The sequence below is a fragment of the Misgurnus anguillicaudatus genome, chromosome 3 (genome assembly GCF_027580225.2).
Source record: "Misgurnus anguillicaudatus chromosome 3, ASM2758022v2, whole genome shotgun sequence".
In the NCBI taxonomy this organism is placed as follows: domain Eukaryota; kingdom Metazoa; phylum Chordata; class Actinopteri; order Cypriniformes; family Cobitidae; genus Misgurnus; species Misgurnus anguillicaudatus.
Window position 1 is genome coordinate 27,300,769 of NC_073339.2, and position 12,339 is coordinate 27,313,107.

General features: G+C 41.6%; 1 protein-coding gene across 9 annotated transcripts in view; it reads left to right on the top strand.

The window, feature by feature from the left end:
- zc3h13 (zinc finger CCCH-type containing 13) overlaps positions 1-12,339 on the top strand; it is a 278,860-nt gene that overhangs the window by 160,627 nt on the left and 105,894 nt on the right. For all 9 annotated transcript variants that reach the window (XM_073863726.1, XM_073863730.1, XM_055205268.2 and 6 more), the window contains one exon: positions 3,723-4,154. In XM_073863726.1, coding sequence (XP_073719827.1) covers positions 3,723-4,154 — 432 coding nt within the window. The remainder of the gene's footprint in view (positions 1-3,722; positions 4,155-12,339) is intronic.

Consider the following 12,339-nt stretch of genomic DNA (forward strand, 5'->3'; position numbering starts at 1 on the left):
CCCAGCATTGCATTGAAACAACCCAGCATATGTTTATTTATAAACCAACATATGTGTTCTGTCCAATATTTTCCCAGCATTGGGTTAAAAATAACCCAGATAATTAAGAGTAAATCAGCACATCCTACTTGTACAAACTGTGCACAACAACCGAAAATCAATGCAAAGTTTAATGTTCTGTCTATGTGTGTCCATTTCTGTACCAGAAGAGATCGCTGTACTAACATACTGTAATATACCTATTTGTTGACTAAAAATTTATATGTAATGTTATTTGTTGATTATCCGCAAAGGCATATAATAGTTTCAGATTAGTTAAGCGGACATTCTGTATCATAGCAACCAAAAAGCGTCAGCTAACACAGCACTCGGTTGGCGTCAGCGTTTTCAGCCATATTTAACGTTTTAATGCTTCCGTGTACAGTACACTGAGATAATTAAGCCTTCTTCAGTTATTGTAATGGTTTGCCAGCAGAAACAAATTGTCTTACTAAACTAGCCGTTAGCAACCAGATGATGTTTTCTGAACCGAACTGTTGGCTCGGGGGCAGGGATCCAGTGCCCTGACAGTGTCATACACATCACGTGACACTGCTGTGCAGGTCAGGAGTTCTAATAGACTGCCACCTATTGGTCATTAATGATCCAGCAACATCTGCTCATTTGCTTATGATCCGGTAATATGAGTGACTCCGTGTTCAACTGCTGATCCAATAACATTTAAAAAACGAAAACGCAAGTTTTGTTTTCCAACATTTTAGTTAGTTTTACTTAGTTTTACAGGTCCACATTATAGTTATAGTTTAGTTTTAGTTTTTTTTAGAAACCTTCGTTTTTATTTTATTTCAGTTAACGAAAATGTTTTTTCACTAATATTTTCAGTTTTCGTGATAGTTTTCGTTTAAGATAATAACCCTGCATTGAATAGAGAGGCTATCTCTCTCCTCACTCATCCTGCTCTTAGCTCCCTGGCTGAAGGCAGTGAGCCGATGTGGATGTAAACTTTTAGGAGTTATGTTGCTGTACCAACTGAGGATCGTGCCTTACTCATCCGTGCAGTGTTCGGGCAATATCTCACTACAAACACAGGTATCTGACTCCCTGTGTGTGCGTGGCGAGCTGTTACTAAGTTACTAAGCTGTTACATTCTTAAGGAAGTGTCTCTCTTTCTCTCTCGGGTTCTGCATCCGACCTTGCACAAAGCAGCAAGCCACTGCAGACCCAGACTTGGTTTTTATATGGCTCTATGTGCGGCAAGTGAGCCAGTGCCCTTCAGGGGATCACTCCGCTAGATGATTCACACACGTCTGGGTTGTACACTGTGTGGTACAGTTCAGGAGTTTGCAACATCACTGTACAGTCATTAACAAACTCTATTAAATGGCAAAGCACACAGTATGTAACTGGCACCCGACACGCACAGACGACCGGTTACTATCCGTTCCAGTGTATAAGGAGTGTATCTCCTCGCTCGGTGCTATTGCAGAACCAAGCTCTGTTCTTCCATGGCTCTGTGTAACACACCATTGCTTTATGCCAAACAATATGTAACTGGAATCCTGTGCGCTGCAATCCGTTACAGAAATGTTCCAGATGCGTGGAGTCGAATCTGCACTTGTATCCTGCATCCAGCCATCCAAGCGGTGAGCTGTGACAGGTTTGACTGGTCGGCCATCAGTGCGTGTCTGAGCACACAACCCCTGTGGCCCTACAGCAGCCTCTCAGGCACATATGGCTCGCTCAGCGCTATGATGATTTGTCATGGGTTTGTAACGTCTCCATATGATGGGTGGCTCACACACCTATGTTTAGCAGCAGGCTTGTTCCACAGCTGACAACATATACTATAATAAGCACACACATGTGTGATCGGAGCCATTGCAAACATGTCAATATGGAGCTACAACATCCCGATCGCTCGGCAATGTTTAGCCCATTACCTTACCCTGTACAGCACTCAATTCCTCCCTTGGCTAACGCCGCTGTGATACAGAAGGGAGAGAATTATGAACACCCCCTTTATAGGGTATTACTATTACCCAGAGTGGCTGCCAATTTGATTCGACACAGACCACCCCAGCTGTGCAGGCCTGTCGCATAATCGGCGCAGCGCGCCGGTACTGAGTCTGGAGTTTACGAACGGGTAATATAGTTTTTACCTGACGAGAGAGGTAGAACAGCTTGTGCAGCTATTCTCTCACCCTAGACTATGACCTCTGTTGTGATAGGAAACTACTAGCCGCGCCGGTGGTGCTTATAGCAGGTTTTATGTAGACTCGCACACATTCACAGGGTGTAACGCTGTTCCCTCTTAGCTGAGCGAAATGCGCATCCTGCTATCTTATTGCCCATTTGGGATTGTACCAACCAGCCACAGACACACTCCTTTGATTAAAGTGGTTTCTGCATGCATGCGTGTGAGCATATAAGCATGGTGTGCATGCCAGCTTTACGTTTATGTGCTTGGTTGGGGATACAGACACGGGCTTTATGCGAGCCGTCCCTCTCAGGAGCACTCTGGATATGAGTCTGCTCTGATATATTCCACCCGAGACACTGCTGTGCTGGTGACGAACGCCTCCGTGATTGACCGGCTTACAAGTTCACAGTGCACTACCTACTGTACCAGACAGCAATTTGCGCCTGCTCTTTATTAAGCAGCTCATGTCCTGGCTGCCGCAAATGCGACACAGACTTAAGGGCTGTTAAGGACTTTAGAATGTTTAAGATTGGTTTGGACGTAATGAATCGGTACATGATGGTGGAAAGTGTAAGCTTTGTCCTTATCCCAGTTGCGCTTTGTATGAAACACGTTGTGCTCGGCCAAGTGCCAGCGGTTAAGTGTTGCCCTAATTTGGTTTTGCTGCTTATACACGCAAAATCAGTAAGGACAGCGAGCCCTTTCTACAAGACGCCCTATTTACGCAGCGCCTGTAATAGTGTGAAGCTATGACTACGACCCGGTGCACTGTCACGTGTCGAACGTTCTATCTTTGCAGCAGTGAACAGATGAAGGAAAAGTGTGCTGTCTACCCCAAAGGTTTTTCATGCAGCTATCGCTGCATTTCATGCTGGTGCCTTGGGTGCGCAGTGGCCAGGCACAATTAATTCTCTTAAGTGAGAGAAGTGGCCAATCATTTGCATATTTTAGTGCCGTCATGGGCTGTACATGCCCTTAAGGGACTATATGCCAAAACCACCCTCAGCGCAGTTAGAGCATAGACGGTTGCATTCTACCTTCCCATCTAGCTGATGTGAGCTGTGCCCGGTATGAGTGTTATACATTTATCTAAGCACTCCGCTCTGACATTACTGTTAGAGCAACTCTTTATGCTTCAGAGATGGGCTGTGGCATTTGTTAACGATCGCTGTGACCTGCCCAGCTCATTCTAAGAAATTTCCCTGCTCCACCTAAGCAGTCAGCTGCTAGGATCCAGCTGGGTTCACTGGATCATTAGGTGATAATGAGGGCAGCACATTACTGCCACACATAGTAACCGAGACGTTATCCTTAGCACATGCACCTTGCCAAATTTATAAGTGCTGTGATTGATCCACTAGAACCCCTCCCATCTGGTTAAAAAACGGTGTCATAAGTATTTCCATTTGCGGTGGTGAGAACAAAGATGGGCCACTATGTAGTGATGTTGTGCAAGGGCCCGTCATTGCTGCTTTCAGCTATTTTTTTATTTTTTTTATTGATTACACTTGTTTATTCCTAGAGAGCCGTATGAATCGTGAGAAGGATGGCTGCCGTGATGAACGAGACTACGAGATTGAACGCATTTCTGTACGTGATGGCTGTGATGCCAAAGACAGTCGAGACCGCCGTGGTGAACGAGATAGACGTGATGCCCGGGATGAGCGACATCATCGTGGAGAGGTTAAGGATTCTAGGGATACTTATGCAACAGAAACGCGAGACCGCTCTGGACAAGAATCCCTGGAACAGAGAGAGAGAGACCGTGAAAGGGAAAGGGAAAGAAAAGAAATTCATAGAAAAGAGGAAACTTCCCAGGAGGACAGGAGTTATGGAAGAGGACATGGAAAGGAAGAAGTAAAAATTGATACCAGAGTGGAGATCAGGAATGAATCTCGAGCTGAAAGAACAGGAAGAGGGAGGGGACGTGGATCAGATTCCCAGGATCAGAAAGGTAAGAAGATCTTTTGTCTTATTGACTCCCTTAAAGGAATAGTCTACTCATTTTCAATATTAAAATATGTTATTACCTTAACTGGGAATTGTTGATCATCTGTGTGCGTGCGCGTGGGCGCTGGGGCGCGCTGCGGCGCTTCGATAGCATTTAGCTTAGCCCCATTCATTCAATTGTACCATTTAGAGATAATGTTAGAAGTGACCAAACACATCAACGTTTTTCCTATTTAAGACGAGTAGTTATACGAGCAAGTTTGGTGGTACAAAATAAAACGTAACGCTTTTCTAAGCGGATTTAAAAGAGGAACTATATTGTATGGCGTAATCGCACTTTTGGGAGTGCTTCGACTCGGCGCAGTAACACCCTCTTTCTCCAATTATGAGAGTGAGAAGGGGAGCGGACTTTTCAGGCGAGTCGAAGTACTCCCAAAAGTGCTATAACGCCACAAAATATAGTTCCTCTTTTAAATCCGCTTAGAAAAGCGCTACGTTTTATTTTGTACCACCAAACTTGCTCGTATAACTACTCGTCTTAAATAGGAAAAACGTTGATGTGTTTGGTCACTTCTAACTTTATCTCTAAATGGTACCATTGAATGAATGGGGCTAAGCTAAATGCTATCGAAGTGTCGTAGCGCGCTCCAGCGCTTACGTGCACGCACACAGATGATAGAGGGATGTATCAACAATTCTTAGTTAAGGTAATAACATATTTTAATATTGAAAATGAGTAGACTATTCCTTTAACAGGGTCTGCAAAAGGTGGTATATTGTAACTTTAGGTCCCTCATATTATTATTGGAGATTGTTAAAGGTGAAGTATGAAATATTTGTTTTTATTCTTATGCATGTTAAAATAGATAAAAATATATGTTGTCTACATCAACAATACCATGGAGAAATATAGCTGCAAGCAGCGATACCGGGGTCAAGCCAAAAAGGGCACAGAAGAAGGTAAACTTGAGTCCGGATGAGCAGTTTAAAAAACCTAGCAAAACCTCCTAATTTCAGACAAATTAATATAACAGTAATCAGCAAAAAAGCTGTGTTCTTATTCAGTGAAATCTCTCCCTCACGTCTTGAGGAGCATTGACAACTAGAACACTGAAGGAAATGTGAGTGGTGCTTGCAGTGGTAATACTCAGCTCACAAAATGTTACTGTGGTGTTAATGAGTCGAAAGAGCCCACCCCCATGTCTCTACGCTGTTCTGATGAAGAGATATAGCTCTTGCAAAAACAGTTGATAAGGTATTCTCATTGGTTGCTAGACAGTAAATTGACATCCACCAGTGATTATAATCCAAGCCATGAAATGAATAATCCATGATGACTTATGGTTTTAGATGTGTTTGTTGCAGTAGTTTTAGGCAAAAATTACCATATTCTATCTCAAAACCACTAGGTGGCGCTGTGACAAAATTGTGCATGCAACTTCAGGTCATGATTACGTTACATCGAGCTAGTTTTATGACTATACACTTTAGTTTAGTGAAGAAACAGTTGTATGACCATAGGGCTGGCTTGATATCACAGGTTTTGTTCAATTATAACGCCAACTAATGGTGCAAGCAAGCAATTTTTTTTGTGTAGCCTCAGACTGTGGTCATACATCAGCGTATCAAATCTGGTGAAAAAATCTCTTTTCGTTGCGAAGTTATAACCATTTATGTGTAAAAAATACAAAATTTAAAGGTAATTTTTCGTTTTTTGCATTTTTCGGCCATTTCTGATGAAAATTTTAATATAACGTCAATAGAACTTTTTGTTCAGAAGGTAAGGTTAGTTTCTTCCTATGGTGTTTTTGAGTCGATCAGAATTACGCTCACGGAGATATTCGCGCATGTTTTTTAAGCGCTATTTTGCCACACAGGGTTAACCGTAAGGCGAATCCTGGCATGTTTGGTATCGTTGGACTCGGCATCTATTCAAAACTCCAAGGAAACAAGCCCCTTGTAAATACGATGATCATAGCCAAAGTTATAGGCCTATAAAACAGTCGTCTGGCCACTAGGTGGCGCTGCAACGAAACTGTGCATGCTCCCTCAGTTCCTGACTGGCATCTCAAGTACCAAGATTTGTGTCAATAGGCCTAAGTTTGGGGAAGATACAGCCTAAAATCTGTTTTTTTGCGCTCTATGTAAAATTTGTTGACGCGCTATACGACAACGGATTGGTTTATCGAAATTCTTTTAATAACTTTTTGCCTTGAGTGTCTCTAGATGCTGCATACCAATTTTCGTGGAAATCGGGCAAAAGCTCTAGGACGAGTTCGGAAAAGTAGGTTTACGAATAATTCAAAATGGCGGAAAAATTTTCATGACGGAAAATGACGTCATAGGGTCCAATCGAATCGTCTTGAGCCAGGGAATCAGAGGAAACAAGAATTTTATTTCTAGGACTTACGGATCAGAAGTTATAAGCAAAAACATAAGTGCAACTTTGGACTGTTGGTGGCGCTAGCGGGTTAGAGATAGAGACTCCAAAATTGCTGTGGGGACACATTGGACTGTCCTCTATCAGTGTGCCAAATTTCATAACTTTCCTACATACGGTTCTATGGGCTGCCATAGACCGCAATGGCGGAAGAAGAATAACTAATAAATATAGCTGCAAGCAGCGATACCGGGGTCAAGCCAAACATGGCCAAAATCGATTCCTACGTGATGACTGTCATGATTTAAGATCTAAGTTTGCATTAGTTTTATGAAAAAATAGCAATTTTTTGTATCTTGAGACCACTAGGTGGCGCTTTGCCGAAACAATAGATGGTGCCTCAGGTCATGACTGTGATGACACATACCAAATTTAGTGTAAATACAATAAAGCGATACGGAGATATAGCCTTAAATGACTTGACCACTAGGGGGCACTGACCAAACAATAAATTGTGACTCAGGTCTTGATTGTGATGACACCCACCAAATTTGGTGTAAATACGATAAAGAGATGCAGAGATATAGCTTCAAATCTCTTGACCACTAGGGGGCACCGGAAAGTTTACAAGTCCTCCCAGAACATGTTGCTGATGAACCATACCAAGTTTCATAACAATACGTAATTGCGTTTCTGAAATACTTGAACTTAAAGAAAAATTCAAAATGGCCGACACACAAAATGGCCGACCAAAAACCATTTGGTATCGTTTGACTCGGCATGCCTCACGAAATCTAACAAGACCACTATCATAATTTTACATTCAAGTTTGCAGTAGTTATAAGCAAAAATAGACATTTTTTATATCTCGTGACCAGTAGGGGGCAGTGTGACGAAATGGTGCATGCACCCTCAGGTCATCACTGTTATGACATATACCAAGTCTCATATTAATACGCAAAAGTTTTGCGAAGATACAGGCTCAAACACATTTTGGCGTGCTCGCCCTCGCATTCTTTGATGCGTTATAAGACAACAAATAGGTCTACCGAAAAGCTTTTGATAACTTTTTGTCTAGAGTGTCTCTAGATGATGCATACCAAAAATCAAGCCAATCACACGAGTGCTCTAGGAGGAGTTCGAAAAAGTAGGTGTTCAATATAATTCAAAATGGCCGACAGGAAGTAGGTTTGACTCAGACATATTTGGTACAGTCGGACTCAGCATGAGCCAAGGAATCAATAGAGTGAAGTCTTATGTCATAGTGGCAATTTAATCAAATGATATAAAGATTTTAAACAATTTATTTACATATCCTGACCACTAGGTGGCGCCGTCCTAAAGATTTATAGGTGCGCTCAGAACATGTCACTGATGAACCATGCCAAATTTCGTAGCGATACGCCATTCTGTTTGTGAAATACTGAACTTAATGAGAAAATTCAAAATGGCCGACACCCAAAATGGCCGACCGAAAACCGTTTGGTATCGTTTGACTCGGCATGCCTCAAGGAATCTAACAAGACCAACTTCATGATTTTAGACTCAAGTTTGAAGTAGTTATAGGCGAAAATAGGCATTTTTCGAATCTCGTGACCACTAGGTGGCGCTGTGACGAAACGTTGCAGGCACCCTCAGGTCATGACTGTAATGACATATACCAAGTTTCGTGTCGATACAATAAAGTTTTGCGAAGATACGGCCTCACGTCCGTTTTGGCGTGCTCGCCGCCATATATGTTGGCAATTTGTACGAGAACGCATTGGTCTATCAAAAAGCTTTTGATAACTTTTTGTCTGGGGTGCCTCTAGATGCTACATACCAAAGGACATGCAAATCGGACAAACGGTCTAGGAGGAGTTCGAAAAAGTAGGTTTTACGGAAAATTCAAAATGGCGGAAAGATGTGCATGACACAAATGACATCAATGTGTGCAATTGAATCATCATGAGCAAAGGATTCAGAGGAAACAAGAATTTAGTTTCTAGGACTCACGGGTCAGAAGTTATGAGCATGAACATAAGTGGATTTTTGGACTGTTGGTGGCGCTAGAGGGTTTGAGTCAGACACACCAATGTTGCTATAGTAACTTCTGAGACTGTCCTTTACATGTGTGCCAAATTTCATAACTTTCCTATGTACGGTTCTATGGGCTGCCATTGACTTTTGGGTGGAAGAACGAGGAAGAAGAATAATAATAATAATAAATATAGCTGCAAGCAGCGATACCGGGGTCAAGCCAAACATGGCAAAAAATGATTCATACGTGATGACTGTCATGATTTAAGATCTAAATTTGCATTAGTTTTATGAAAAAATAGCAATTTTTTTCGTATCTTGAGACCACTAGGTGACGCTGTGCCGAAACAATAGATGGTGCCTCAGGTCATGACTGTGATGACACATACCAAATTTAGTGTAAATACGATAAACCGATACGGAGATAAAGCCTTAAATGACTTGACCACTAGGGGGCACTGACCAAACAATAAATTGTGACTCAGGCCTTGATTGTGATGACACCCACCAAATTTGGTGTAAATACGATAAAGACATGCAGAGATATAGCTTCAAATCTCTTGACCACTAGGGAGCGCCAAAAAGTTTACAAGTCCTCCCAGAATATGTTGCTGATGAACCATACCAAGTTTCATAACAATACCCAATTGCGTTTCTGAAATACTTGAACTTAAAGAAAAAATTCAAAATGGCCGACACACAAAATGGCCGACCAAAAACCATTTGGTATCGTTTGACTCGGTATGCCTCAAGAAATCTAACAAGACCACTCTCATAATTTTACATTCAAGTTTGCAGTAGTAATAAGCAAAAATAGACATTTTTTATATCTCGTGACCAGTAGGGGGCAGTGTGACGAAATGTTGCATGCACCCTCAGGTCATCACTGTTATGACATATACCAAGTCTCATATTAATACGCAAAAGTTTTGCGAAGATACAGGCTCAAACACATTTTGGCGTGCTCGCCCTCGCATTCTTTGATGCGTTATACGACAACGGATAGGTCTACTGAAAAGCTTTTGATAACTTTTTGTCTAGAGTGTCTCTAGATGATGCATACCAAAAATCAAGCCAATCACACGAGCGCTCTAGGAGGAGTTCGAAAAAGTAGGTGTTCAATATAATTCAAAATGGCCGACAGGAAGTAGGTTTGACTCAGACATATTTGGTACAGTCGGACTCAGCATGAGCCAAGGAATCAATAGAGTGAAGTCTTATGTCATAGTGGCAATTTAATCAAATGATATAAAGATTTTAAACAATTTATTTACATATCCTGACCACTAGGTGGCGCTGTCCTAAAGATTTATAGGTGCGCTCAGAACATGTCACTGATGAACCATGCCAAATTTCGTAGCGATACGCCATTCTGTTTGTGAAATACTGAACTTAATGAGAAAATTCAAAATGGCCGACACCCAAAATGGCAGACCGAAAACCGTTTGGTATCGTTTGACTCGGCATGCCTCAAGGAATCTAACAAGACCACCTTCATGATTTTAGACTCAAGTTTGAAGTAGTTATAAGCAAAAATAGGCATTTTTTGAATTTCGTGACCACTAGGTGGCGCTGTGACGAAACGTTGCAGGCACCCTCAGGTCATGACTGTAATGACATATACCAAGTTTCGTGTCGATACAATAAAGTTTTGCGAAGATACGGCCTCACGTCCGTTTTGGCGTGCTCGCCGCCATATATGTTGTCAATTTATACGAGAACGCATTGGTCTATCAAAAAGCTTTTGATAACTTTTTGTCAGGGGTGTCTCTAGATGCTACATACCAAAGGACATGCAAATCCGACGGACGGTCTAGGAGGAGTTCGAAAAAGTAGGTTTTACGGAAAATTCAAAATGGCGGAAAGATGTGCATGACACAAATGACATCAACATGTGCAATTGAATCATCATGAGCCAAGGATTCAGAGGAAACAAGAATTTATTTTCTAGGACTCACGGGTCAGAAGTTGTGAGCATGAACATAAGTGGATTTTTGGACTGTTGGTGGCGCTAGAGGGTTTGAGTCAGACACACCAATGTTGCTATAGTAACTTCTGTGACTGTCCTCTACATGTGTGCCAAATTTCATAACTTTCCTATGTACGGTTCTATGGGCTGCCATTGACTTTTGGGTGGAAGAAGAGGAAACATAATAATAATAATAATAATAATAAATATAGCTGCAAGCAGCGATACCGGGGTCAAGCCAAACATGGCAAAAAATGATTCATACGTGATGACTGTCATGATTTAAGATCTAAGTTTGCATTAGTTTTAGGAAAAAAATAGAATTTTTTTGTATCTTGAGACCACTAGGTGGCGCGGTGCCGAAACAATAGATGGTGCCTCAGGTCATGACTGTGATGACACATACCAAATTTAGTGTAAATACGATAAAGCAATACAGAGATATAGCCTTAAATGACTTGACCACTAGGGGGCACTGACCAAACAATAAATTGTGACTCAGGTCTTGATTGTGATGACACCCACCAAATTTGGTGTAAATACAATAAAGAGATGCAGAGATATAGCCTTAAATGACTTGACCACTAGGGGGCACTGACCAAAAAATAAATTGTGATTCAGGTCTTGATTGTGATGACACCCACCAAATTTGGTGTAAATACGATAAAGAGATGCAGAGATATAGCTTCAAATCTCTTGACCACTAGGGGGCACCGGAAAGTTTACAAGTCCTCCCAGAACATGTTGCTGATGAACCATACCAAGTTTCATAACAATACGCAATTGCGTTTCTGAAATACTTGAACTTAAAGAAAAATTCAAAATGGCCGACACACAAAATGGCCGACCAAAAACCATTTGGTATCGTTTGACTCGGCATGCCTCACGAAATCTAACAAGACCAGTCTCATAATTTTACATTCAAGTTTGCAGTAGTTATAAGCAAAAATAGACATTTTTTATATCTCGTGACCAGTAGGGGGCAGTGTGACGAAATGGTGCATGCACCCTCAGGTCATCACTGTTATGACATATACCAAGTCTCATATTAATACGCAAAAGTTTTGCGAAGATACAGGCTCAAACACATTTTGGCGTGCTCGCCCTCGCATTCTTTGATGCGTTATACGACAACGGATAGGTCTACCGAAAAGCTTTTGATAACTTTTTGTCTAGAGTGTCTCTAGATGATGCATACCAAAAATCAAGCCAATCACACGAGCGCTCTAGGAGGAGTTCGAAAAAGTAGGTGTTCAATATAATTCAAAATGGCCGACAGGAAGTAGGTTTGACTCAGACATATTTGGTACAGTCGGACTCAGCATGAGCCAAGGAATCAATAGAGTGAAGTCTTATGTCAGTGTGGCAATTTAATCAAATGATATAAAGATTTTAAACAATTTATTTACATATCCTGACCACTAGGTGGCGCTGTCTTAAAGATTTATAGGTGCGCTCAGAACATGTCACTGATGAACCATGCCAAATTTCGTAGCGATACGCCATTCTGTTTGTGAAATACTGAACTTAATGAGAAAATTCAAAATGGCCGACACCCAAAATGGCCGACCGAAAACCGTTTGGTATCGTTTGACTCGGCATGCCTCAAGGAATCTTACAAGACCACCTTCATGATTTTAGACTCAAGTTTGAAGTAGTTATAAGCGAAAATAAGCATTTTTCGAATCTCGTGACCACTAGGTGGCGCTGTGACGAAACGTTGCAGGCACCCTCAGGTCATGACTGTAATGACATATACCAAGTTTCGTGTCGATACAATAAAGTTTTGCGAAGATACGGCCACACGTCCGTTTTGGCGTG